We start from the raw sequence: 27,748 nt of genomic DNA on the forward strand, positions 1-27,748 counted from the left end.
TTTTTTTTTTTTTTTACTTGCTTTGATAGTTTCATTGTGCAAAATGATGGACGGCAGTTGTCACATTCATCTGATGAGGATGGTTGATGATGTCTTAATGAATCCTTCAACTTTTTTTGTGGAAAGAAATGCATACAAATTATTCCAGCAGATTATTTTCTATATGTCATATCTGGAGGGGATCTAAAATATTAGCAGAAGTGTTGTATAAAGTACCCAAAGTCATACTTCTTCTTAAAATATTCCTTTGATAAAAAGGAAAGTCACCTATGCAAGTAGTTCTGAAGTAACCACTTAAGCATCATTTACATTTTAGAGCATTTTGCTTTTGTCCAAAGCGACTTACAGTGATTTATACATACATTCTTACACAGATGATGATGGCTGCCATGTAAGGTCTCACCCAGCACATCAGGAGCAGTTTGGGGTTCGGTATCTTGCCCAAGGACACTTCGACATGCAGACCAGGGGAATCGAACCAGCAACGTTCTAATAACAAGATGCGGGCTCTGATGCAGCACACCAACTGCAAGGTAACTAGTAACTAAAGTTAACTAAATGTATTGGAGTAGAAGTACAATATCTGCCTCTAAAATGTAGTGGAGTGTAAGTACACAGTAGCAGAAAATCGAGATACTCAAGTAAAGTACAGGTACTTAAGTAAATGTACTTAGTTACATTCCATTACTGATTACCAAGGCCATGCCAAACCACAGGAAGCAGATTTTTAGTGGGTAATGTGACCTCCTGTTTGATCTTCTCTGGCACACGATGTTGTTTTAAACCTCACGGAGGTCATTTCTTCCAAAGTGCCCGAAATCTTACTGCACTGCTCACTGCCGAGGGAGCGCCTGTGACGGGATAAGTGAGCGAGTGGAGAACAAAGCGGTTTGGTACGCGGCCACAGTTAAATGAGAGTCACGGTACTAATTTAATCACGGTGTCGCTTAGCAACCACCGTTTAGCCAAAGCCCAGCGGCGCGCACATGACACGTATTACCCCGGGTACCCCGATGTAATGATATTAATCACTCAGCTAAGTTTAGATTGTTAAACTCCGTCGACTCGTCCACGTCGAGCTCGTGTTTACCGTCTATACCGCCATATGAAACCTCGACCCCTCGCGGCCGAACGAGAGACCAACGTCGACCGTCACGTGAGGCCGCAGTAACGTGACTCTGAGCAAACGGGAAGTGTGAGCCGACAGTCGACAACTTCTCATAAACACGGCTGGTTTGTCCCGGTTAGCAGTCACCGGTCGGTCCGTCGGTACGCGGCTGGACAGCGGGTTGGAGTCCAGTGGATTTTACGAGGCAGACAGGTGAGATATTCGGTTCTTCAGCTAAATTTTTAACCTTTATGAAGCTGCTTTTATCCACCATGAATGGACCGCTATTGTGATGTCAAATCAAACCGTACAACTACTTTTCTTTGTTCTCTTACTTTACCCCCGAATCACTCGAACCCGTCCTTCTTTTGTTGTATAACATTACATTACTGTGATTTCGGTGTCCTTTCATTGTTATCGCGTGACACTCAAAACGAAACTTACTTCTCCTAGTTCTGATCATTATGGCTACAAACATGTAGGTCCTGTAACGTTACAGCTGAAACAGTTACGATTATTATTATTATTATTCAAGTATCTCTGGAGATATTTTTGTATGCTTTTATTAATGTAATTGTAGTTCCCTTTAATGTTTGTTGAGGAAAAGTTCAGTCATACATTTTTTATCTTAAAAGAGACATATTATGCTCATTTTCAGGTTCACAGTTTTATTTTGGACTACTACAAGAATAGGTTTACATGCTTTAATGCCCAAAATCGCATCATCATGTATGAAATGCTCTTTTCTAGCTCCTGGCTGTTAAGTACCTTCCTTCTTAATACCCCGTCTCCTCTGATTGGTCAGCTCACACACGCCTGAGCAAGCCATGCTAACAACAACAACAACAACAACAACAGCAGCAGAGCAGAGGGGTGTACTGCGAAGCCAGTTTAGTGGGTTAGCGAGGTATGTTGAGTCTAAAGCCAGGCTTCCCTGTACTACGAAGGTGGCTCTCTTTTAACCCGGCTAGATCACCATGGTAACTTATGCTTAGCTCATAACCTGGTCCCGACCAGGTTCTGTTCAGAGTTTCAGCTTAAAATCGGCTATAAAAGCGCCGCTGTTTCACTGTGTAACTCATTCGGAGATGGCGTCACCATTCATTGAGAACCCGGTGGACCTGGGAGCAAGAATAATTCGGGCAGCACTACGACGTGAGCGGCTTCTTCGAGATCGCGCTGATCCGCAGGCATTTCCTGATGAAATTCTCTATGAGCGATATAGATTTTCAGCCGAGGGAATACGGTACATTTGCTCACTTATTGAGCCGAGTGTCAGGAATGCCACTGGAAGAAGCTGTGCGCTCACTGTCGGGCAAACTGTTTGTGTAGCCCTTCGTCTTTTTTGCCACCGGAACCTACTTACATTCAGTTGGTGATGCAGAAAATCTGAGCAAGAACACACACTGACAAAATGATGGGGCAACTTGACTACATACCACTTTGAATGATGTTTTTGTATTTGGCTCTAACTTGCTGCCATGTCCGACTGCTGCTTCCACATCTTAATAAAATGCAATATGAAATATTAATTAGGCCAACCTAGTATTTATTTGTCACAGATAATGAGTAAAGTTAATTATTTCTTTGATGTGGCCATGAATAAACTGATGAACTGATCAGTGTTTCCCCCGTTGTAGGGCAGTGTACACCCAAACACAAATCTTACAGGCTTGAGCTATTTTCACTGTCAAAAAGGTCTTTATTGCCATTGTACAGGGACAGTAGCTACATTTGCTTGTTCATCCCGACACAGTATTACGAAAAAAAACACTGATCATTTATAGCCTACGCACACTCAGCCTCGCTTTCAATAAAACACACGCGCATTCTATAACTGAGATCAGTAAAATGTGAAAACAATATAGACATCATTCAAAAATGAAAAAAGATAGTTGTTGCTTCAGTTTATTTATATTTTAAATTAATGAGGGTTAATATGTAAAAGTTGCACAATATTGAGCTTTCAGAAATTAAAACACTATGGGCTTAATATAATATTGATCATAATATTAATCACTGTTAACTTACGCATTTACGTCAGCAATTTTCTGCCAGCAGCCCTCCCTCGCTCTGTTGGCGGCGACAGTGTTACTTTCTGATGGTTTCTTTGAATTCTTCATAGTCCTGCATAATAAGAATCTGCTCATCTTGAGTAAAATATGTGGCCCGGGATCGATCCATTTTCGCACGGAAGTAGAATAATATGACGTCAAACGCCCCCTTTTACATGTACGCGCGCAGAGCACAAAGCAGAGAACCGGACTTGACAAAGTAAGTTGATAACCACCATCGCAGTACCGTTTAACTCTGTTTGGGGACTTGGGGCTTTGTTGAGCTGCATCATGAGCACAAAGCCTGGCTATGTTGAGCCCCCTTCGCAGTACAGGCCTCAGCTGCGCTAAATTAATTCTTATGTGCCAAACTAGCCACTGGGCATAAATTATCCAAATGTGTGATTTAGCATGATGTCACAGAGTCACGGAATTAACGGCGGCACTATGGATGAGGTGTTTCAGACCAAGCCGCCAGGAAGAGCGCCACACTTTGAAGCCAACTTTCCAAGTGGTCAAACCGTAAAGTTACGTTGTCACATGATGCACTGCGGCATGGAAATACATTTTCCCGTGAGCTTACATCGTGAAAGAAGTGGCTGTAAAACGATGTAAAACAGAAAGTTAGCCGGCTCTTAATATAACATCCTCTGTGTCAGGCACCTCAGGAGCTGTGTTTTTCCGTGCGAACTTTGGGCTTTTTAACTTTCAAGTCATTTTACATGCACAGTAAAACTGAAGCAAAGGAAAACCTGAAAAAAACTAGCGCAGTCTGACACCACTAAAGGTTATAATATTGAATAAAAGTGTTGATTCAATTTCATGGTCATTTTGGAGGCTGTACTGTAGTTTTCTTCACCCCATTTATATCAATGAGGTTAGTCTAAATTTAACGCAGTACAGCTTGAGAGCAGCTACAGCCTCAAATGACCACAAACTTGAATCAACACTTCTCTAAAATGGTTTCAGCTCATCAGTTTTAGCTAGGTGGGTGAATTAACCTGTCAACTGACAGTGTGTGTGTGTATATATATATATGTATATATTTATATGGAGCAATTCTAATGTATGATGGATGGATCTGAATCAAAACTGAGAGCTTGTAATGTTAGCAGAAACTTGCCTGTGCAAAAATGGAAATCCCAAACTTGTCATCACAGTCAGGGGGATCGATGCTTCCCCTTTTATACACTTCTACATTGTGACTGAAATCTTTAATTTAACCAATGGAAAACAGATACCCTTTGTGACCTGTTTGTTCACCCTTTACTTCCTCTCCTCTTCTCTTGAGGGCATCATCATTATTAATTTAAACTTGTTTTCTTGGGTGCCGTTCAGGCAGCGATGGGCTCCATGTTTCGCAGTGAGGAGGTGTGCCTGGTGCAGCTCTTCCTTCAGTCCGGCTCGGCCTACAATTGTGTCAGTGAGCTGGGGGAGCTGGGCCTGGTGGAGTTCAGAGATGTGAGTAACTGATTTAGCGCTTTGCTATATTGTGTTGAAAAGCTAGTCAGATACAAGCAGTGGATTAAATTCAACCCTTTCTTAGTTTATTTTGTTGATAAGTTATCAAATACAAATTAATCGTCAGGTATTTTGATATTCAATTAATCAGTTTGAGCAATTTTAGAGGAAAAAAGTCAATGCTCTCTGATTTCAGCATGTGCATATTTTCTGGTTTTGTTACTCCTCTATGACAGTAAATTGAATATCTTTTGGGTTGTGAACAAAATAAGACCTTTGAGGACGACATCTTGGCCTTTGGGAAACCCTAATTGACATTTATCACCATTTTAGAGCACAAATAATGCTTTGAGTCACTGAGAGACGGCAGCATTTTCCTTCTCTCTTCTTGTGATCAGATGAACATGAGTAACCCTGTCGCTCTCTTCCTCTCTCCACTGCTCTTATGTTTTAGTTAAATCCGAATGTGAACGCCTTTCAGAGGAAGTTTGTCGGCGAGGTCAGACGATGCGAGGAACTTGAGAAAACTTTTGGTAAGTTCTAACTCATTGTTCCCCACTTATATTTTCATCCATGTTCTTTTTTAACAAAATTATCCTATCTGCCCTTCAGCCTTCCTGGAGCAGGAGATCAATCGCTCCCTGTCCCCACCCTTGCAGGGTCCCCTCCCTCCGCCATGCCCGACACCGTTGGCCCCTCAGCCCCGCGAACTCATCACCATAGAGGAAGAGAGCGAGAGGCTGGCCAGAGAGCTCAAAGAGGTGAGCACTTAAAATCAGGCTGAGATGGGAGAGAAGTAGAGAAGAGCCTCTAGTGTCTCATCACTACAATATCAAAAGAGGTGGATCTTATTGGCGTGACATATGTTTTGATTGTGTATGTGTGTCTCACTAGGTGTCCAGGAACAGAGACAGCCTGCGGGCTCAGCTGACCCAGCTCTGTCAGTACAGAGGTGTCCTGACCAGAACACACTCTCTCACAGCCTCACAGGTGGTTTAAACTATTTGTTCTTTGATTATTATGTCGTAGTGAGCAAACTGATGTCTGCAAACTAAAAGTATTTTAAAAAATAATCTTCTTTTCCTTTCTTTTTCCTGTCACAGGCACCGCCACCTGTACTGGAAAGCCAAGGCCTGTTTGATAACCGCCAAGATGTCCACCTCAGGTAGATCTCATTTACTGAAATGCCCATGTGTTCTTTTTCTTTTAGTCTACAATGAACACAGTTTAACCCTACAATCTCCGCTCTGGTAGTTTTGTGGCAGGAGTGGTCCACCCTTGGAAGGTCCCCTCATTCGAACGGTTGTTATGGCGGGCATGTCGTGGTTATATTATTGTGGATTTCAGAGAAATGGAGGATCGACTTGAGCACCCAGACACGGTAGGACCTGGAACAGAGAGTGAGAGAGAGGATATTGGAATTTCATCACATTCCTTCACTGTTTCTTTCTTCGTTTGCAGGGTGAAATGGTGCAATGGACAGTGTTTCTCATTTCCTACTGGGGAGATCAGATCGGACAGAAAGTCAAGAAGATCTGTGACTGGTGGGTAAACTTGTTCTTCAGTTGCATTTTTTCTTTTCATTGTAGATTTGCACACTGCTGTGTCTGTTGAAGCTGTTGAATGATTTGAATTCCCCTACTCACAGCTTCCGCACCCAAACATTTGCATACCCTGAAAGTACTGCAGAGAGAGAGGAGATTCTCCAGGGACTTCAAGGCAGAATTGAAGACATCAAATCAGTAAGTTCAAGCACCGAACATTGATACAATCACCAGGAACTATCCATTTTGTGCAATGTCTGTATCGCACTTGAAAAACCCAGAAGATACAAAAATAACAGTAATGTAATCTCACTTCCTTGCTCTGCAGGTGTTGTCCCAGACCGAGGCCTTCCTGCAGCAGCTGCTGATGCGGGCGGTGGCCTTGCTGCCCCAGTGGAAGGTGCGGGTGCAGAAATGTAAGGCGGTCCAGATGGTGCTGAACCTGTGCAGCCCTTCCGTAACTGACAAATGCCTGATCGCTGAGGCCTGGTGTCCCACTGCCAAACTGCCTGAACTGCAAAGCGCTCTTAGAGAGGGAGGGGTAAGACAACAGAGAGCTGCAGGAAGCTGTAGATGAGGAGGCTTTTAAGTAAATGAATAATTAACTTAATATTTCTCCGTCCTCAGAGGAAAAGTGGCAGTGGGGTCGATTCTTTCTACAACCGCCTGCCTTCCTCCACCCCTCCACCCACCCTGTTCCCCCTCAACTCATTCACAGCTGGTTTTCAAAACATTGTCGATGCCTACGGAGTGGCCAGCTACCGTGAGGTCAATCCAGGTATGTCGGCACACTGTGGCTCCAATTTATGATTATTTTTTATTAGCGATAAAGCTACAGAGTATTGTAACATTTGATCATTTATTTAATTAAACATTCTCATCACATTTACACAGCCCAAAGTGATGTCTTTAAATTGCTTCTTTAGCCCGACCAACATTTCAAGATATAGAAGTTAGATATTTACTATCATGTCATGTCGATGTCTCTGCAGCGGTGTACACCATTATCACCTTCCCCTTCTTGTTTGCTGTGATGTTTGGGGACGTGGGTCATGGTTTACTGATGACGCTGGCTGCCCTGTGGATGGTCCTTGAGGAGAAGGACCCCAAACTGAGGAACAACAACAACGAGGTAACACACACACACACACACAAGCTCAACACAAGGATAAGAATTGTGAAGGGTTAGATTATATAGCATTTTTCTAAAATCTGTTTCAAATCCCTTCAAGATGTCTGAAAACAACAATGTTCAAACCCACAGAAATCCAAATTCTACCCGAGGCAACAGTGCATTTTATCTGGTCACTATAACTTCCAGGAAACATCAGTTGATTCGTCAGAGAGTGAGGAAGGAAGTTGGCGAACATGACTAAATGTAATACGATTTATTTAAAACTTTAAAAAATAACATGCGGCCATGAACAATTCTGCCTGAGTCACGCCAGATATATTTATGTTGTTAATGGTTGTTTAACAATGAAGACCGCAACTCCCACGATCCCATGCTACCTCACAACATCATCAAAGTACTGAACCCTGTCTACTTTGTTCAGATTTAAATAATGATACTCTTCAAAATAAAGAGAACCAGACGTAATATTTCCGCAAATCAGCTGTGAAAGAAAAGACCAGAAACACGTCTTTGACCATCTGGGTCCATTTCAGATCTGGAGGATGATGTTTGGAGGACGGTATCTGATTCTGCTGATGGGACTGTTCTCTATCTACACGGGGGCCATTTACAACGAGTGCTTCAGCAGAGGCCTCTCTACCTTCAGCTCAGCATGGCACGTCGGCCCGATGTTTGACAAGAACATATGGAAGTGAGGACATTTCAGATTTTCAGGCTTGACTTGTTATTATTTACTGTGTCTTAACCATCTCATCCATTTGAATGTTATTTCTTTCAGTTCATCCGTCCTGGCACAGAACCAGTACCTGTCCATGGATCCTACTGTGGCGGGTGTTTTCACCAGCCCCTATCCATTTGGCATTGATCCGGTATGGCCATCACAATCCTTACACCTTCTGTCAAGGTCCATTTATTTCATGCTGCCATCTTGTTTGTCAGTAAAAACCGTCCTAATTTTGTCCCGTTCTCAGATCTGGGGACTATCCAACAACAAACTGACTTTCCTTAACTCGTATAAGATGAAGATGTCGGTCATCATCGGTATCATTCACATGACCTTTGGAGTCTCCTTGTCATTCTTCAACTATTGGTAAATCATCATGTTTCACTTTTTTGATCCATTTTTGTTTCTTTTCATATTTAGTCAGACTTTCCTTCACATGTTCTTGTTCCCCTGCTTCCCTTTGTTGTTGCTGTTGTTTTCTCCAGGCACTTTGGTCAGATCAGAAGTGTGTTCTTTGTGCTAATCCCTGAGCTGTTCTTCATGATCTCTCTGTTTGGCTACCTGGTCTTCATGGTGGTCTTCAAGTGGATCGCCTACAGCCCTGCCCAGTCCCAAGAGGCTCCCAGTATACTTATCCACTTCATAGACATGTTCCTCTTCTCAGACAACCCTCAAAACCCACCACTCTATACAGGACAGGTGTGTGTGTAGTCTTCTGACAGTAAAGCTGAAGTGTAGTTTGCCAGATAACTCTCGATATTCAGCTAGTTGCAAGCTTGTTTTCATTCTGTATATGACCTGAAACCAGTGAACATCTTGAAAGATGCATATAAATATCACTTAAATCCAGCAAAAACATTTATATGCTCTTGACAATGGTTTGAAGAGGTTGTACCTGCTGTTTGTATTAAATGGACAACAACTTGCACAACACAATTGTGTCTAAAGTGAGCATGTGCTGCTCAAAAGTCTAACAGCTGGTCCTGTCACTGTTCACGTGTAGTCTGTGGTGCAGAAGGTCCTGGTGGTGCTGGCAGTTTGTTCGGTCCCCATCCTCCTGCTCGGGAATCCCACAAGTGAATACCTCTCATTCAAGAGAAGACGACGTCAAGTGGTGAGTTTGTGTTTGACTGATCATTTTTGAAATTTTTTTTTCGAGAGTTGCGTGTTTGTCTTGACAGATTTCTTGTCCTCTGTGACATCAGGAGGAAGACAGACGTCCACTTGTGTCAGACGACGGCTCCATCAACACCTGTCAGGGTGAGGTGGAGGGAGCAGCTGCAGAGGAGGACGTAAGAAAGAACCATGTGTAACCAGATTTACATGTAATCAGATTTGAATGTACTGAGCGTTTAAACTGTGCTCTCTGCAGGGGTTTGACGCTGCAGACGTGTTCATGCATCAGGCCATCCACACCATCGAGTACTGCCTGGGCTGCATCTCCAACACCGCCTCTTACCTCCGACTTTGGGCTCTCAGTCTGGCACATGCACGTTAGTGGAACACAATACACACAATCATACTCTCATGATTCACACACATGCACACAGACTTCCTCTTAAACACAATAATACTCAGCCAGTTATTCACACACATGTGATATACTTTTTTCCGGGCACTGCTGATGAGTTATTATTTTTGTCCTCACAGAGCTGTCAGAGGTGTTGTGGGTGATGGTGATGCGTCTCGCCCTGAGGTGGCAGGGCTACGTGGGCTCTATAATCCTCTTCGTGATTTTCGGCTTCTTTGCTGTGTTGACGGTTTCCATCCTGCTGATTATGGAGGGACTCTCAGCTTTTCTGCATGCGCTTCGTCTGCACTGGTAAGGATGGGAGGATGGAGGGGGAAATGTGCCTAAAAGTACTTTATGTTTATCCATATTATCTTGGTTGCTTCTTAACGTGCATGTCCACATCTCTCACAAAGCAGGATTAATACATACAGATAAGCACATAACTTAAAATAAATGACATCTCAAACAAAGACCTTCTTCTTTCACCTCAAGCTGCCACAAAAAAGATTCTGTGTTAAAAGAAGTTAAAATTATCATCCAAGCAAAAGAACTTTTCAAAAGTTAAGGACATTTTACTAAAATGTGTAGACTTTAAATCATCATACAGCAAACAATTATTGTCAGTCTCGCCTAAATCACACAACAAAGGCTAAACCTGTCTCTTCCTAGAGCTAATGGCAATATACCCTCAGGATCATGAATCTTTGGTTTAATTCTGCTTCAAATGGCTTTGTTAAAGTGGTTTTTAAACCAACAATATGTTTTATAAGTAACATATGTTTTGCCATAAGGATGTGAATTTGACTTTTTGACTTCAGGGTGTGCGAGCAAATAAAGTGTTCATTCTTTTAGGTAGATTAAATGTGCTCCGTACATTTTAATATGAGTCATTTCATCACAACTCCCCTGGGCCCTCCCAGTCATGGAGTCTCGGAAAATTTCATGTTAAAACTTTAATTAAATACATGGAACATGGCGGCATCGTTTAACACATCAAATACTTTTTAGGTATGATTTCTTTTCTAAATTAAGCCCTTCGAGCTTTATTTAATCATTTTTGTGTTTTGTTGTATGTTTATTGGAGTATGTTTTAGTCTCACCAGTTGCTTTTTCCACTGGACTGGGTTGAAATTTGAAAGAAACTTGGAAACATATTCATTTAAATGGTAGTAGCAGAATGATTACAATGATCATATTGATAAAATAAATCAGGTTTTACCTATCCTTTTTTAAAATTTCATATCTTCACTGGTTTTTACTTTTTTGGAACTGAATTAGATTTATTTTCCTGACAGTGGTACCATACAAAAGATTCGAACATCACCAAATCATTCATTTGTAAGACAATAATAATATTCAACTTCTAGCCCACTGTAGAATGAACCTGACAGGATTGCTGGATGTTAAATCCTGTATTGTAGTTTGTAATTGCTGTTGTGTGTTGACTTTGCTTCTCTCTCTTACAGGGTGGAGTTTCAGAACAAGTTCTACAGTGGATCAGGCTACAAGTTGAGCCCTTTCTCCTTCTCATCTCTCATCAATGCATCAGCTCCTATCTGATCGACCAACAATAACTTAATATTGCCAAACACTTGTTAACTTATGTATATTATTCAGTACTTGGACTACAACGACACACATCAAAATGACTGTCTCTGGGTCTTAACAGTGGTATTTTCCATTGCCTGTTGTTTAATTCACCTGCGCCATGATCAAGATGGAAAAGACTGTTATTTTTACATCAGTAGAATGAGAACGAGTCCCTAAATAATGATTCCGATTGCATTATATGAATAGACAAAAATTGTAACTTCGTATCCCCTCGCTAATTTTTTTTCATGTTATGCACTGCTTTCGAATGACTTTTTCATTAGCTCAAAAATAGTAATCATTTATGAACGTCTATGATAGACACCAATTATGAAAAGGGAAAGCTCATAAAATAATGAATATTTTCTGCAGTTTAAGGGAATGTATGATTGTTTAATTGGTGTATTCTGCTATAATTAGCCAGGCCTGCGGGCGTTTTCAAATAATGAGCAGGGAATTATCTGAATGATCTTCACGAGCCAAAGATACTTTTCCCTCATTGTCACGTCTTCCAAGCACAACACACAACCGGTATTTATTGGTAGTAAATGTTTTTCTCATGTGCCTTACTGGAACTGGATGTTTTTCCACCAAGTCTTTTTGGAGGGATCATAACACTCATCATCATGCCACTATTTTGAATAAGACGGTATCTCTGTCTTGTTTCTCTGCCGGTTTGCACTGTAAAATGGATCAAATTTGACCTGAAATTAAATATGATTTTCTTGTGTAATCCTATTGTGAGAACTTGTTTACTGAACCATACCTGTTGCATATCATTCATTGTGTCAAGTTTGTATGAGCCATCTCTGAAGTTATCAATGATGGAAACAGAATTCGAATCCTCTATGTGAGGGTGAGTAAAACCACAATGTAAAAATAACAAAATTCCAAAAGTTCCAAGTAAGCGGAGTGCCTCATGGTCTTGGACATGTAAACTGTCGGTTTTATTTTTTTCATTTCTGTCTTTCTCTCTTCATTTCTGTCTAATCTTTCTCTCTCTAACATTCGCTCATAATAATAATAATAATAATAATAATAATAACAATAATAATAAAAACATATTATCCGATGATAAATTAAAACACACCTGTTTTGTCAAAATTAGCATTTGGACCATTGAGATATATTGGTCACACATCATAATTAATAGCTTATTAACAATGAAATAATCTGAAGCTGCAGAATAACTAGTAACTTAAAGTATGAAATAAGTGAAACGGAGAGGAAGTATAAAGTAGCAGAAAGGAAATACTCACATAAAGTACCTCAAAACAGAACTATTAAGATCTTCACTTTACTGCGGATGGGTTATTTGCAGTTATTAATGATCTGTATTGGTACCTGCCTTGAAAACACTTAATTTTCATCTACCCCTCATTATTACCAAATAAATACGTCATTTAAGTGAAACTTACATGAACAGTGATCTGTTGGGTAGTTTAATTTGACTCTGCATTATATCTCCGCACTATATCAGATAATTACAGCCTATGTTTCGGATTAGAAATATTATATGTCGTATTTAGTAACAAATACAATAATTACAAGTAAGGCATGAAGAATGAGCCCTGATATAAAGAGAAAACGCTTTTTATTCGAGGTGACGACACGTAAGCGGAACGCTTCTGCAGCGCAGGTGTTTGTTTCTTTTAGCGCTGCTTTTACGGTGGCACCGAGTGACCCGGATGATGTCCGAATGTCAATGATGGCGCTTCACATGCCAGGGTGAATCCTGCTGATTAAAAACAGTTATATAAACAGTATGTTTTCATATTTTTAAGGAAATACCGCTTTAGCGCATATTGACTCGACTTGAATTGTATTTGTTGAGGAGGAGATGGCTTTGAGCGAACTTAGTCGCAGTGTTCGGCTGTTGGTAGGTCAAATTCAACGATGTCGTCCGAGTGTGGCTACAAATCAGACAGGTGAGCTAAGATGCGTTTTCCCTCTATGTGTGATAGTTTATAAACAGTTATACCTTCTAACATACCTTTGCATTCATCTAGCTACAGCGGTTTAACGTTATTTAACACACGGTTTACCGTGTTAGCTTAAACTAGTTCAACTGAAACAAGGTTCGCTCACTTTGATCGTCTGGTCCACTCATGAAACCTTCCTGTTGTCTGTCACCCAGCTCGGTGTCTGAGTCAGGCAGCCCCTCAGCAGGAGCCCAGCCCAGATGAAAATGAAGCCGTGAACCCGACCTTTGTGAACAGGAACCCCCGGAACCTTGAGCAGATGGCTCTGGCTGTGAAGGAGCGGGGCTGGAAGACGACCTGGCCCCACCGGGAGTTCTACCACAGGTCTGTGTGTTAAACTGTTACAAACATTGATTCCTCGTGAAAACTATTATGTAAAATCGGTTCCAGTTGATGTCCAGCACAGTGGACTGTCAGACGGTTAATGTCAATTTAATGTGTATTTGAGTAATGTGTATTTATTGGCATAAATGTGGTTTAATACTAAAATTGTGTCAGTATTCAGAACATGACACAATCTAATCATGGACCTACTGTATGACTATGGTCTGTGACTGGGCTGCATGTCTGCGACCTATATTTAACCAGTTAAATCCTATCCTTATATGTCAAGGGGGACTTGAGTACATAAAGGAAAATCAAGACCAAATCAATATCCCCAGTATATTTTTTCCTCACGCCGGATTCACTCACTCCTGCTTTTGTTTTTTGTTTAAACCATTTTTGTCTCTGATCTTTTCAGGTTGGTGTTTTCTCGCACCCAGCACCATGTGACGGCAGAAGTGTTCTCCTGCAGCTCTCCTGTCCCGGTGCTCTCCTGTTCGACCAAGGAGTGGGCGTTAAAGAAGGAGCTGGCCACCACAAATTGCGTGGCAGCGTGTCAGGCGGTGGGAGACGTGCTGGCACAAAGATGTCAGCAGGCTGGCATCACCAGGATGGTGTACAGGGCGATTCCCTGGACGTATCGCTCTGAAGCTGTGAGTACATGCAGACACAACTGATGTTAGAGATTTGTTGTATGTCATTTATTTATTTTGTGTCCATAAAGGTGAACAATGGACATTTATTCATTATCTACTCAACCCCATGCCAATAGAAAGTCGGGGCAAGTTTCATATTCCAGATATCATTTCTCGGGCTTTACAGAAAAAAAGTGTTGCAGTATTTTCCTAATCAACTGAAGATGGGGACTTGTTTGAAAACAAAAAACAAGCATAAAAACAAAACAAGGTGGGAGTAATCTCTTGGGAATCTTGGGGATCCTTAATAGATTTCACAAGATGTAATTTACACCCTTTTTTAAGCCAAAATCTTTACTGTTGATGCCAAGCTGCACAAGCTTGATGGCAGGTCGCCGATGTAAATAATGTCTTCAAATTAATTTTGTATCTTGTGGCTTCCAGAGGATTGGATTATGTAGCATGAGTTGTGCGGAGCCACTTTATTTGGTTGTTTTCTTTAATGTTTTAAGACAAGTTGCTGTTAACTTCAGTTGTTTGGGAGAACCACACTATTTTGCTGCGAAGCTGCAGAAATGTTTTGTACAAAACGTCACCAGACTCTCAAGCGGCATGAGGGTGAGTAGATACTGCCTCATTTTCATTTTATAGTGATCTTATCCCTTAAGTCATCTCTTGTTTTAATGTTTGTCTTTCATCTTTCTCTTTTAACAGGTTCAGTCATTCAGGGCAGCAATGAAAGAGGGAGGTATCATCCTCAGTGAACCCCGAAGGAAATACGTCGGGACCTGATTTTAGGTGCCATCTATCATGTCTGCTGTTTTGTAAAATTGTCTTCTGAATCCCTTACTCTCTGCTCTTTGGTGAATTATGACTGTTCTGCCCTGTCACCACAGTGAATGACAATATGAAGATGAGCAAAAAGAATGATGAAAGTAAGGTCGCTTGTCCCTGTGCTTTGTCTCCTATGATAAAATGGTTTTGAACAGAAGCAGCTCTTCTCTGGTGTGTTATTTAATCAACAACCAAAACATTTGATCTGAGTATAATCATTTATTTTTCACTCATGGTGCTCATTGTAAACAAGAGAGAGGCGCAGACAGGAAAGAGCGTAACACAACAAGGTATTGAGATGTGGACACTATTTTAAAGAGGAATCATTTTAATCATGATGCAGCGTGACGTTGGCTCAGGCAGTGGGAACAGTGTGTGTTGTGGGATTATAAAGTGCATGTTTTCTTCTTTCGTTGAGCATGCGGGTTAAACGGAGTAAGCTTTAGCTTGGGTTCACTGGATGAAAAGTTAACACCATCATGAAATATTCCATGTCAGCATCTAATGATCAGGAGTCTGAAAACGGTGTTGTGAATCATTTCCTTCAATCCATTCGATGTCAAAATAAATAAATGAGAAAACCCTGAAAAAGTTGCTCTCACACGTTGGTATAAAAACACATAACCCAGGTTACAGCAATTATGTGTTGAGATATATATAATATATGCATTGTGCATACATGCAAAACCTTGAGAAGTCACATTTATACTGCAATCCAACCAAGTGAGAAACAGTACAAGATACATTTAAGATACAGCCAACACGTCTTAGAAAAAACACCAGTCATAGAGTCGTATTTCATTCTCAGGTTGAAGGCACTCATACAGCTCTGGTGTTTGAATAGAGGGAATAAAAACAAAATCAGTTCCTTACATACTGACATGATAGAGATTTAAATATATTCATTGGCACATTGGAACACATTGTTTGGCAAACAGGCGTGTGCCATAAAACTGGCCCTGACTTGGTCCATAGTGCACAGCTTAGTTACAGTGAAATCCTCACATCTGTGGACAGTGTCACATAAAATGTTACATACGAGAGAAAGCATGAAACATATTTAAAACTGTCTACCTTGGATTGGCAGCATACAGCCACATACTCACAGAGGAAAGTAAAGGAGAACAGTAATTGCATAGATAATCGTCTCTGGAGTGGTGATACGAGAGCTGAAGAAGAGAACAAGGGAGATCGCTACATGAAGGGAGAGACCAATACGTCTGTAGGTGGTAATTTGTGTTCTAAGAACACTTAAAAAAAAAAAGCATAATAATACAACAATTTACGCTGATGATCAGCCATCAGATGTCCTGGCTGTCACTGGTAGAGCGATAATGCAGCATGATCCTTTGATCAACAGTGAATAATAAATGAATGATGAAGTAGAATTGCAAAAAACATTATCCAAAACGTTCCTCATGTAAATAATCTGAAATATAAAACCGGAATGTATCAGTTGATAAAAACCTTGGCATGTTTCCTTCAGGTGTCCCTCTCCCTCCTGTAACTCCCCGCTCCTCTGTATTTTTGATCTCTTTACGTTTAGCTTTGACCTGCATCCTGTAGGCTTCGTGGTTCAGGTGAAACATCCACACATGCGCTCTGGTGAGTCAGACTCCGTCGGACTTGGCTACGCCTCCGCTGCCCTGGTGACCGCCTCGGACTGCCAGGCAGCTTTTAAAAAGAGCAAAGAAGTAGAGGAGATGCTTATAGAGTGAATAAATGTAATGAGTAGAGCCTGACTGACACATCGGCCTATCACAAATATCGGTATGCATGTTGTCAGACATGAACACTTTTTAATATTTTTTTAAAAACAGTACCTAAGATGCTTGAGTAAATTTATAGTTACTGAATTATAACTTTGACAATTGTTCAACCTTAGAATCTGAGAAAAGAAGCTTGAAAATGATTTTCAGACTTCTTGTATCTTCCATTTTCTGGCGTTGACTTTAACAGTCAAATAAAAGGGAGACTGTACTGTTGCACTTCACCAACTGACTGACATGCTTGTAAGAATAAAAGCAAAAATAATAAGACTCAAAAGAACCAGCAAACTGAATGAAAGTAGAGTTGGTTACAAATTGTCAGTCCAAGTATCTCCCACTTTCATCATTTCATCCCAGCCTCCTGTAAATGTGTAAATAGGCCATGCTAAATGCTAAACTATGAGGAGAAAGAGACTGAGACTGTGCTTCATTTACCTGTCCTTTATCCCCATCATCTAGTTCACTAATAGACTGCATGAGGGAGAAGAGGTTCATCCTGCCACTGCGGTTAACACTCGAAGCAACCTTGTGATAAGACAGGAGAAAAGAAAATTTTTAGTAACAGAGCGAGATCTGCAGGAAAAAGACATGAAGAAAAACAACTTCAGCTCACCTTGTCTGGTTCATTTATTGTGATAGCAGGATTGCCTCCTGGTGGTCCCCTCTGCCCCGGTCCGTGGTCGGTGTCAGACTTGGGCGTTGGCTCCACAAACACCTGAGTGTGTTTGGGAAGATAAAAGGATTAAAGGTAAGATAGTCAGGATTTAAAATGTTAGTAATACACCATTGATGTAACTTATTACCTCTGTTTCTTCCTCTGAATTATCTTTTTCATCTGGAGTCTCCTCATCTTCCTCATCAAGTCCCTCATCCTCCTCATCTTCTTCTTCTTCTTCCTCCTCGTCGTCGTCGTCTGGTTTTCCTTCCTCCCCACCCTTCTCCTTGTTCACTGACTTTTGTCTTTGGTCTCTAGACTTTCGCCTCCAGAGTGTGCTGTGGCGCTGCTGGCTGGAATGATGAGGAACAAGACCACAAATGAAAAATCTAAAAAGTCACCAACAGGAGCAAACAATGAAAATATCCCTTCATGAATGCCTGACCTTGCATTGAGAATGCCGTTGTAAGTCTGGAGCTGCTTCATGAACCCGTCGTTGGGGTTGACGATGGATCGGCGTTCCCTAACATAGGCCAACGCCACATCCAGCGTCCAGTGCTGTTGCTTCATGGCGTAGGCGATCACGGTGGATCCAGAGCGAGAAATGCCCATCTTACAGTGCACCAACACCGCCTGTCCGCTCTTCCTGTGATACGCAGAGTTCAACAGAAGCTCACTCAGTTGGTTTAGGAAGGATGTTGGTGAAAAGTACATAAATGGAGTGTACATGTACAGGTGGTCACTAAATTAAACTAAAATACTCAGAAGAAATACCTTCTCATGCTCTGTTTGGATGGTGCAGTCAAGACATTGATCAGTTCAGCCTGAATTTGTAGACTTCATTCACAAACAGCAACTATTTTGCAAAACCATTGTTGTTTGCAAATGATTGCATTCTATTTTACCTAGATTTTACACAGCAACCCAAGTTTTTGGGAATAAGGGTTGTAAAAGTCACATTGTGACAATTGGTGCTGACAAACAAGGTCCATGATAAAAAGGAATATGTTCAACATTTTGAGAAAAAACACTTATTCACCTTCTGGACGGTGAGATAGATGAGAAGACTGATGTACCTCAAATATGTGCGTTCCATATGAAGCTACAGTCGGCAGCCAGTTATGTTAGCTCAGCATAATGGCTTGATACAGAAGGAGACAGCTAACTTGACTCTGTAGATGGGTTAAAGGACTCCTGCATATCAGCCCCTCTAATACTCACAAATTAACACAATATATCTCAGTATTTCTTGGCCAGACACTTCACGGAGTCTCTGCTGGTTGCCTGGCAACTGCTGAAAAGTATTAGAAGGGCTGGTGATGTAGATCTTTTTGTCACCATTGGACATTGCAAGGGAAGACTGGGAGCGTTACTTTAAAAATGTATTCCAATGCCTGTACCTGTATCACAATATAAAAGTGATAACTTTAACTCTAACCCATATATAACTTGATAACTTTCTGTTACTTTTGGATTACCTCAACACCAAACACATGCAAATACAGAGAGAAGTGTCAATGTGTGTGCATGGTTACAGACTAGTAACTCATTCTTTATTTAAAGATTGTAACAGTGTTAGTAATTTCCCTCTTTCACTGAATGCATCTGTAATCTAATTACACCTGTTTAACCGAAACTTTACCTGACTAGTTACCTTATTTGTGTCCTGATCCTACAACACTTAATCCTGTTACATGTACCCAATACCCTACCCTAGGGTAGCTGTTTACCTCTGCTACATCTGCACTAGTCTGTATCACACTACAGGAGGTCATCCTGGAGTGCTGACACTAATAACCTTTTGAGACTTGAGGAAGTGTCCCCTCTCTTAAGCAGTCACAAGTGTGTGGAACATGTTGATGTTGATTTCAATGACAAGACAAATCTATATGTGGAGTGGCTGATCATGCAAATGTGATGCAATGTTCTTGTCTATAATCTGCAAAAGATGGCACTTATGCCTTTTTACAAGTTTGGACTGAGGAGGTGCAATACCTTGCAGTGTTGATGAAGTTGTATGTGTCCGGCCAGTGACAGAGCAGGTCGGTGGCCTCCACATCATACACTCTGATGTTCATGTAAGTGAAGGACTCTGGGAAAAAGTTGTCAATCTCCCTTGTCATATTGAGAATATAGCCCACACTGAAAAAAACACACAGACAGAATTAGAGCCACAGCACTGACTCAGCAAACCACAATGCACAACTGACTGTCACCCGCGTCATGAATGGAAAGTAGAGACAGACAACAATAGCAGGTGAAAACACTGACTTGTTTTTCTGCAGCTCCTCAAAGTTCGCTGCGTTCCACTCAGAGCCCTGAAACCAGATAATGAAAGAGAAGCTGAGACGAGGCCCGAGAGGAAAGAAAGGAAAAGGTCTAAATAGTCGTCTTCCCTATCGCACTCAACACACATCTCACACAAAGGGGAAGTTAAAGTCACATGACAACATCCTGGTGAAAGCACACTTCCGTAAGTTTACTGACTACAGCACAAGAAAGGCTTCTTGACATGGTGGTAAAACACTGCTGTACTTGAGGTCCAGCACTCACTCACCAGGTAAAGGTAGTCAAATATTTTGGAGGGTTTGTCCATCTGAGCCATGGTGACCAGGATCTCATTGTCGATGTACTCCTTATAAGGTCTTATGTCGAAGGCTAACCTGGTCTTCAAGGCAGAGTGCACCTACAGTAGCAGAGGAAGGATCAAATCATAGAGACATACATTCATTCTCTTATTTCTTTTTAACTCTTATTTTCCTCAGCCGTGCTTTGGTCTTTCTCCGGCTGCATTCAAGCCAACTTCCTCTTTTTGCCCCCCCCTATGTCTTACCATCTTAGACGTGAGGTTGTCTAGGTCTTCAGTCCTCATGATGTCTCTCAGGTGCTCTCTGATTAGCCCCTCATTGGAAACTCTGTCTGCCGAACTTCAAGCACAAAAAAGTGAAAATTAGGTGCAAGCTCACACGAAAGCACAAACCATAATGGTACAAACAAACCGGATCTATGGAATAATGTCACTTGATGGATGCTTTTAATTTGCCAGAGAGCAGACGATCTGATCGCGTATGAAGTATACGGCATGGGGAGTCTTTTTTTTCTTTGAAAAACAGAATACAAACATTTTTGTTACCTTTTTTGATGGAAGATTAAATGATATGTTCCAAATAACATATTTTTTAATTTAATCTTTAAATAACTGATAAAGTAACAAGATGTAAACTATTTTGACAGCCTTTTACAGAAATGTCTCAGTGAATTTTAGATGGGGCGGCCTGTGTGTAAATGTGATTAGCACAGAATTGGATACATCTGACACTGATCAATCGGTCACTAGTCACGCTGAAAACTGGCCAGCTCCACTCCCTGACAGATTAATTGCTGCATCCTGATAAATGTATTCCCATGTTTACAGCAGAGGATAGTGGTGGAATGTAACTAAAATGATTTACTCAAGTACTATACTAAATGGCTTTGACGTTTGGAACTTTACTCACCTGTGCCCATTATTGTCCTTGCGAACCGACTCCAGGTCGTCCATGGCCTCCCACTCATTGAGGCAGAAGCGGTCCGACTCGATGTGCTGGTGGTAGTGCTGGGCCCACTCCAGGCCGCTACCTGGGATCACCGTTGCTTTGACCGCCCGCTCGCAGCAGCCATGCAACACCTGCAGCACTGACCTTTCAGCAGCAGTAGATGGTGAACAGAGGGTCATGTATATTTGAGGACATTGAAAATCTCAAAAAGAGCTTACAAAGTCCATTAATGTGTTAACATGAACATGTGTGTCAGCACTTTCACTCACCACATGGTCTGCATGGAAACAGGCTTAAAAATTCTAGTCTCTTCGGCCGAGGTCACGCTGAAGCCACTATGGAAATAAGAAGAATTGAGATTGTTGATTCAATAATAAATCAATAATCAAGTCTGAAGAGGATAAAGAAAAGAACGAGGAAGATATACTAATAAGAAGCATTATTGCACAGACAGGTACAGATTGTTCAGTTATTCCGTGTGAATTAGTGATGGCTCTTGTGAAGAAAGTGGTGACAGAAAATGTGATGACAGAGAGAGAGAAATTAGCACAGTCAGAGGTGTGATCCAGCCTAATGAGGGTGAACATGCTGGCGTGACATGGCAGCTGATCAAAGTGTCTCGTGTGACAGCAGATTAGATAAAACACAGCAGCCGACAGTGGAGCCATCACACCCACTGCTTTTAGAGCTGCTAAGTCTCAGTTACACCGCGACCTTCTCTACAGCTCTTCTCTGAGCATCGACATCTCAAGAGCTGCCACATTTAAAACAAATTTGGAGGGAGTTTATTTACCAGAGCTTTCAAAACCAGACTCACACTAACATTTCCCTGCTGGCACAGAAAGGGGCCAGCCATTCTTTACTTTCAGTTCATTGCAAAAACAAATGATCTCCATGCTTATGTAAGGCTCTGAGTGAGTGATAAGCGCAGTTGTAATTCATGGAGAATGACTCAGCTCCATAAATAGACACATTATTCGTTCACATCATCTCTGGCCAGACTCCCAGACATCCCAAACTGCACCGTCTGTGCTGCAGCCTCACAAACTCCTCACTTGTGCTTTTGCAATTCAAGCCTCGCTCTCTTTTTCAGAATGCTTCTTACCCATCTCCGTCCAGATACACCTGTGTGTCGCTCCATACTGGCAGAACCAGGCCGATGGTGCACTGATCACTGCAAAGAGACAGGGAGGACACAGAGACAAGGAAGGTGGCTTAACCTGAACCAGATATGACTAACTGAATGGAAATCTTATCTTGTGCTCTCTCCGTGACACAGTACACCAGCATCCTGGTTACACACACCTGTCTTGGTTGGGGAAATCCATGCCCAGCAGGATGCTCTCCTGTTTGTTGCCCAGGGTGGAGACAACAATCAGATACCGGACTCTGGCTGGGTTGACCGACTCCAGCTGGACCGCCTGCGTGGCCGAGAGAAACAAGAGGATGTGAGAGACAGAAAGGAGAAGCCTGAGTCAAATGAATGTACTTAACACGCCGTTTCTTCTCAAGTCTGATTTACCCATTACACCAAATAGATCTGTCTGATTGTGCACAGTGCAAAATATTTATCTTGGCCATCCTGGGGAGATCAAATCAGGCAAGTCAATGTTGTGTTTACAGAGAAACTCAGAAACTGGATGTAATCCACCTAAAGGACCACACTTCTGTTCTTTGTACATGTTTCAACCCATTTACTCTAAATGATTATGTTTTAGATTAGTTGTTATATATTTCAGCCATCCACACAGCCTGTTTTAAATACCTTTCTGGGTAATCAAACTCAAGTTACACAACAGATGCATGGTAACACCGCTGAAAGCAAATGGGGTTTGTTCAAGTCCTTTTGGAAAGCTGACAACTGAATTATTATAGAAATAGTTTCGAGAAGACCATGTCTGCCATCTTTTGTATGATTTCAGCTGTATTGCCATGTAGGAACAACATAACAGACGAGAAAATTAAAAATACCTAAATGTTCAGCATGACAGATCACGCATACCAAGAATGTTTTCTGATTTTGGAGCTGAAATGAATCCAGCAGCTGCCTTAAAAACTGAGTGGTCAATCTCAAGATCCGTGGAAGGCTCTGTAAAGCACCAGTGAAGCGACCGGTATTGTCAATACATGTTTATGTTCATTTTTGATATCCAGCAGTCATTTTTTCCCATTACATAATATGACTGCCTACCTGATGTGTCCCAGCCACATTCGTACATGTTATGATAATACTATGATATCATCTGATGTATCAAATCAAGCAAAATCTTATCCACAGGTAAACTGTTGGAACAATGACATGTTTAAATCTCAAATGTGACTGTTTGGTCTCTGATGAATGTAACGATGCAGCAACCCCTCTGACTGAGCAACAGCTTAGCTCTAATTCAGAAGAAGTAAAATGCTCCAGTAGTCAAAAATGCTCTCTGATTCTGGTTAGGAGTGTTTTCTCTCTTGATACCAAGGAACAATCTGATACCAGTGCTTCTTTTGTCTATTTCTATGTAAGGTAACATGAGGCCAGGGATGTTCCGGAAAACGCAATCCGCCATGAATGAACAAATTCAGAAACACTGAACTCTATAATGACATTAACAAGGAAACTGGATTGGTCACACCATTGCAGATACTTAACCTACTTCAGGTCAACATCACCACCAATACTGATCATGTATATCGGATTTATGCATCCCTAAGTTTTGTTTACATTGAAAGGGGCCCATAATGCTAGAACACTGTAAAATTATGAAATAAGCAAGATGATTACATCATCTTATATCAAATTATGAGTCTTTTTAGTGTACTAATGCTCTGAGCTTTACTTGAGATGTTTTAATATATGTCAAGATTACAAGTTTGATTTACTAAGTCATAAAAAAACACAAAGCTTAACTGATCTTATTTGCAACACGCATGCAACCACGACGCCTCACCAGCTTGATAGTATCTTCTGGTCTGAGCTGTTCAACCATGGCGTGAAGTTGTTTGCGCCGTGCGTCTGACGCTCTGTCGCCTTCCTTCACAGGGGAGACTGGAGTGGGAGAACTCTCCTCATGGAGGTCTGCCTCTTCGCCTTCTTCCAGCAGATGAACGGCCCCCTTCACGAGGGCAAAGCTCTCCCTGCCGAGAGACAGAGATCTGTGAGTATAATGCTGCTGTGGGAAGCATTTTGTTAGGTCTGCGATTAGAAAACAATTCGAAGACAACCCTACCTTTTCTGGAGTCTCCCTCTTCTTTGTTGGAGTTCATCCTTAAAAAATGATATAAAATACAAGCCTCAACAACTAGACTGCTGATGATGATTGCCATAGTTTTTAACCACAGGGGGTCTGTTCTAGATATTCCAGCAAACTGTAACGTCTCTGTTGTGCAGGCTGGTCGAATTTGTTAAAAAGAGCTGACATATGCACATCCCAAAGAAACCTCTAAGCAGATGGTGGCGTTTTAGTACACTAATTAATATGAGGAAGTGGTTCACAATGTTTTTAATGCTCCCAGAACGGCACATTTCTAAATTGATGCAGACTAAAGACAAGATTTCTGGGAGCACTGGATGCAGTGTGAGTTGTTTTCCTGTTGAAAAGTGTACACACAAATAACTGAAATGTGGTGTAACACAGATAAGGTGCAGTGGAAGACTGACGTGAGGAGACAGACACAAAGAGTGATATGTAAGCACAGGGAAGAAGGCACTAATGGGAAAAAAAAACAAAACAAAGATAGTGTCAGTGAATAAGAAATTAAAGAGAAATGCGAAGCAAGAGAGGGGAGGAGAGCAGTAGCAGAAGTAACAAGGGTTTGCTGAGAAAGAAACTTGAGACAGTAACATTACCTGTTACGCAACTGACAAGTCCAGACAGAGTCAAAAAAAAAATTAAAGAGGAGAAGTGGGCCAGGAGAAGAACGATGAGGGTTTGAAGAAGAAAAAACAAGGAGAGAGCACAAGTTAAGATAGTAGGTGTAATTAGAATCTGTGAACAAAATATGCAAAAAAAAAAGTGAGATTGGACCCACAGGCAGGTCATTTATGATTTAGTTGGCAATGAAAAAGGCCAGGGGAAAAGCCAGGCCTTGCATCTAAGGTTAAGTAATCTTCATAATAGAGTGAGAGTGAGAGGAGAGGAGACAGAGACAGAGGCTGATGATACAGGGTTTATATGATTATATGTATGCATTTAACAATCACAGTGGCAGTGGGCATTGAGACAGACAGAGGGGTGATCAAATCACTGACATCACTGTAATGGATGTGAATGGGAGCTAAATCACTTTGATGACCGTATATCTGAGTTATGTTTGCACTGTAAGCCTATCAATGCAATCACATCCCTGGCAACAACTGATAAGCAAAACAGACTCATTTTCATTCAGGCAAATGTAGTGCTGGCATCCACAATCAGGAACAACTGCTCTTTGTACAGAACTTGGAGGGTCCGGCATGAGCAGCTCTTATCAGCTTCGTATTTGAGGATATGATGCCACATGCCCCGCTTATTTGTGAACAAGAATGCATGGGAACGACCAAAAACTCACTTGAACGGTGGAGAGGGTTGGGTTCCTGTGCAGTGTCAACAGAGCCATCACACACTACAGGTATGTCTCCGCTAAACCTGCTGCTGCTTCGGACAAGCTCAGACAGGCTTGGCAGGCTCCTCAGCCAAAAGTGTGCTGTAGGCGGGGCAAACGCTGGTATATGCTTCTGAAATCACAGGTGCAAATCTGGGTTAAATATCATCCAATAAACAGGCTTTATATGAATGATTTTTAAAGAAGAGTCGGAGGGCGCCGGTAGTTTGGTTTAGGGAGTCCTGTGAAGTGGAGGGAATAGTTTTTTGCAATAGCGAAATGGTTGTTTCAACCAGCAGAGCAACTGGGCAATAAGAGGACATATGTAATGGGGCATATTTATCTTTTGAGGTTTTGTCATACCCCTGGCAGTATTAGGATACCAATGGCATTACTAAATAACATTACATGATGACTAACTAAACTCTCACCTTGTAATTTAATCTATAAAGGGTTACTTAATTGAGTCTCAAGAAATGTCATGATATTTTCATGACATACATGGTATAAAATTACACGTCTGTGTTGTTTCGTGCAATATGTTGCCATGTGAAATGTTGTGCAATATAAGTGTAATGTATGTATGGGATCACTTAGATCAATTGTGACAACGAAACTGTCAAATGCAGCAACAAGCAAGTGTTAATGAAAAAATAGATATTTCAAGTGTTCATCTAGCTTAATGTCTGGAAATGATAGCGTGTTCTTCAACCAAAAAACCCTTCTGCTTTCATTTAGGGATCACTTTAACAAATAATGACAATAATAATTGTTTAATACCATGTACACAACTCACTAATCACGGATATTGTGATATTTTAGTAATTGACTTGATTGTTTATTCTGTGACATATCTGAATTTTTGTTTTGTGAATATTTTTGGTGCCCATATATATATATATGTATATATATATATATATATATATATATATATATATATATATATATAGTTATACATAGTTATATATAAATATTTTTTTTATATATAGTCTCTATATATATGTACATATATGTTCCGGTATATATGTTCATATACCGGAACAAAACTGCATTCCTTTAGTTCAACACTATTCTACAATAAGAACAAACACATTACAAAACAAACAAATATTATGAAATAATACAGAAATAAAACTAAAAACTGACAAGTTAGTTTAGACAGAGTAAAGATCGCTGATAAAGAGCAATCATAAAGATGTTTATCAAGTATAAAGTCAATATAAATAACATTCCAGTAAACAGAGGTTGGTGCAGTGAGATAAATACCCTGAGGGCTTTCTTGAGCGTGCGGACTGGTGACCATCATATGTCATGAATAGCGTGGTAACGCCTGTATTATACTGCAGCTAATCTGTGAAATGGCTTCGACTCGTTGAGTGCAGATATTACACTGATTTGTATACCGGCATTGTTAACAGGTCAGTTACTAAATTAGGTGCCTTAGTCCGAACCGCGGTTCATTTCTGCAACAAAACCGCAAACAACAAGCTGTACAGCCTGGAACAGCCAGTCCAAGCTAACAGCTGACGGTTACACCAGCCGCAATGTCCGCGACATGAACAAAATAAAATACTCTGAAAAAAGACAGTTTTCTCACCTTTTCCAGACTGGGTCCTCACTCCAATTTCCTGCTTTTTAAAACGCTGGAGTAGTGAGTGCTCCTTATTCCGCCCTCTGCTGCTGTCGAGGTGGGGACCGCACCGAGTACCGCCGCTGGAGGAGTCCACCACCCAGCTGAAGCGGCTCGAGGACGGGGAAGTGCAGGAGAGGACAGTGACGTCACACGCAGGCGACCATGTCCGAGGCACGTCGAAGTAGCTCTGAGTTTAGTAAGCACTAAAGAAAAGTACACGAGTATTATTAATGTACTTATACAGCAACGTGGTCAATGTCTGTCCTGTTATATGTTATTATATTATAAGTATTACTGATGAATCACAGCCTTTTAATCATGTTCAGACTGCTGTGTAGTACAGAAGGCTCCTTTAAAGTACAATTCTGAAGTAGGCTACTTGTGCACTTGAGTTTTTCCATTTTAGTCTGCTCCAGTAATTATTGTACTTTTCACTGTACTACAGTTTTGTTAGAACTAAAGTGACTTTGCAGATTCAAATGAATTATGTAAAATATAACCAACAAATATAAATGATGACTCATTCTGGTATTATAACACTTTGAAGCTGCAGGCACATATAAGGTAATTAATAATAATAATAATAATACATTTTATTTCATAGGCGCCCTTCTGTCACTCAAGGACACCTTACAGTAAACAAAGACAATTTAAGCCACAAAAGTACACAAGAGAAGAAAACAGT

At 41.1% G+C, this 27,748-nt stretch overlaps 3 protein-coding genes across 4 annotated transcripts; 2 read left to right on the forward strand and 1 right to left on the reverse strand.

Annotated features, from left to right (window-relative positions):
- Window positions 1-976: 976 nt before the first annotated feature.
- On the forward strand, window positions 977-11,862 carry tcirg1b (T cell immune regulator 1, ATPase H+ transporting V0 subunit a3b). The gene is made up of 21 exons (XM_030396314.1): window positions 977-1,321; window positions 4,501-4,623; window positions 5,078-5,156; window positions 5,236-5,384; window positions 5,518-5,613; window positions 5,727-5,788; window positions 5,878-6,004; window positions 6,085-6,167; window positions 6,272-6,365; window positions 6,496-6,708; window positions 6,795-6,945; window positions 7,160-7,299; window positions 7,836-7,993; window positions 8,081-8,171; window positions 8,274-8,392; window positions 8,512-8,725; window positions 9,030-9,140; window positions 9,232-9,318; window positions 9,399-9,519; window positions 9,677-9,848; window positions 11,006-11,862. Exons 2-21 carry the CDS (start codon window positions 4,507-4,509, stop codon window positions 11,097-11,099), a joined length of 2,478 nt encoding a protein of 825 aa, XP_030252174.1. The 5' UTR covers window positions 977-1,321; window positions 4,501-4,506; the 3' UTR covers window positions 11,100-11,862.
- An 896-nt stretch (window positions 11,863-12,758) lies between these two features.
- mrpl18 (mitochondrial ribosomal protein L18) lies at window positions 12,759-15,061 on the forward strand. Its single transcript, XM_030396366.1, has 4 exons — window positions 12,759-13,057; window positions 13,267-13,435; window positions 13,854-14,088; window positions 14,785-15,061. The coding sequence occupies exons 1-4, from the start codon at window positions 12,970-12,972 to the stop codon at window positions 14,860-14,862; spliced, it is 570 nt and encodes a 189-aa protein (XP_030252226.1). The 5' UTR covers window positions 12,759-12,969; the 3' UTR covers window positions 14,863-15,061.
- Window positions 15,062-15,108: 47 nt separating this feature from the next.
- Window positions 15,109-27,244, reverse strand: LOC115568754 (protein phosphatase Slingshot homolog 3). 2 transcript variants are annotated; one of them, XM_030396322.1, is made up of 17 exons: window positions 27,028-27,244; window positions 25,398-25,563; window positions 24,077-24,114; window positions 23,798-23,984; window positions 22,170-22,285; window positions 21,970-22,038; window positions 21,134-21,199; window positions 20,826-21,008; window positions 20,162-20,255; window positions 19,886-20,014; window positions 19,600-19,646; window positions 19,324-19,470; window positions 17,774-17,974; window positions 17,477-17,681; window positions 17,287-17,388; window positions 17,109-17,198; window positions 15,109-16,578 (listed from the first exon to the last, which is right to left on the reverse strand). In XM_030396322.1, the coding sequence occupies exons 2-17, from the start codon at window positions 25,443-25,445 to the stop codon at window positions 16,447-16,449; spliced, it is 1,854 nt and encodes a 617-aa protein (XP_030252182.1). In that variant the 5' UTR covers window positions 25,446-25,563; window positions 27,028-27,244; the 3' UTR covers window positions 15,109-16,446. The 2 variants fall into 2 exon arrangements, with proteins under 2 accessions (XP_030252182.1, XP_030252183.1); XM_030396323.1 differs by lacking the exon at window positions 27,028-27,244 and adding an exon at window positions 24,697-24,707 and having other exon boundaries at window positions 25,398-25,504.
- Between the last annotated feature and the right edge of the window lie 504 nt (window positions 27,245-27,748).

The sequence above is a fragment of the Sparus aurata genome, chromosome 18 (genome assembly GCF_900880675.1).
Source record: "Sparus aurata chromosome 18, fSpaAur1.1, whole genome shotgun sequence".
Taxonomy (NCBI): domain Eukaryota; kingdom Metazoa; phylum Chordata; class Actinopteri; order Spariformes; family Sparidae; genus Sparus; species Sparus aurata.

Excerpts from the sequence above, each read along its gene's own strand:
- tcirg1b (XM_030396314.1), top strand. The coding sequence starts at position 4,507 with ATGGGCTCCATGTTTCGCAGTGAGGAGGTGTGCCTGGTGCAGCTCTTC. Across the intron at positions 8,393-8,511 it reads TTGTCATTCTTCAACTATTG|GCACTTTGGTCAGATCAGAA; the intron begins GTAAATCATCAT and ends TGTTTTCTCCAG. Across the intron at positions 9,520-9,676 it reads TCTCAGTCTGGCACATGCAC|AGCTGTCAGAGGTGTTGTGG; the intron begins GTTAGTGGAACA and ends TTGTCCTCACAG.
- mrpl18 (XM_030396366.1), top strand. The coding sequence starts at position 12,970 with ATGGCTTTGAGCGAACTTAGTCGCAGTGTTCGGCTGTTGGTAGGTCAA. Across the intron at positions 13,058-13,266 it reads TGTGGCTACAAATCAGACAG|CTCGGTGTCTGAGTCAGGCA; the intron begins GTGAGCTAAGAT and ends TCTGTCACCCAG. Across the intron at positions 14,089-14,784 it reads GGACGTATCGCTCTGAAGCT|GTTCAGTCATTCAGGGCAGC; the intron begins GTGAGTACATGC and ends CTCTTTTAACAG.
- LOC115568754 (XM_030396322.1), bottom strand. The coding sequence starts at position 25,445 with ATGGCTCTGTTGACACTGCACAGGAACCCAACCCTCTCCACCGTTCAA. Across the intron at positions 22,039-22,169 it reads GATTTCCCCAACCAAGACAG|TGATCAGTGCACCATCGGCC; the intron begins GTGTGTGTAACC and ends GTCTCTTTGCAG. Across the intron at positions 21,200-21,969 it reads GTGTATCTGGACGGAGATGG|TGGCTTCAGCGTGACCTCGG; the intron begins GTAAGAAGCATT and ends TTATTTCCATAG.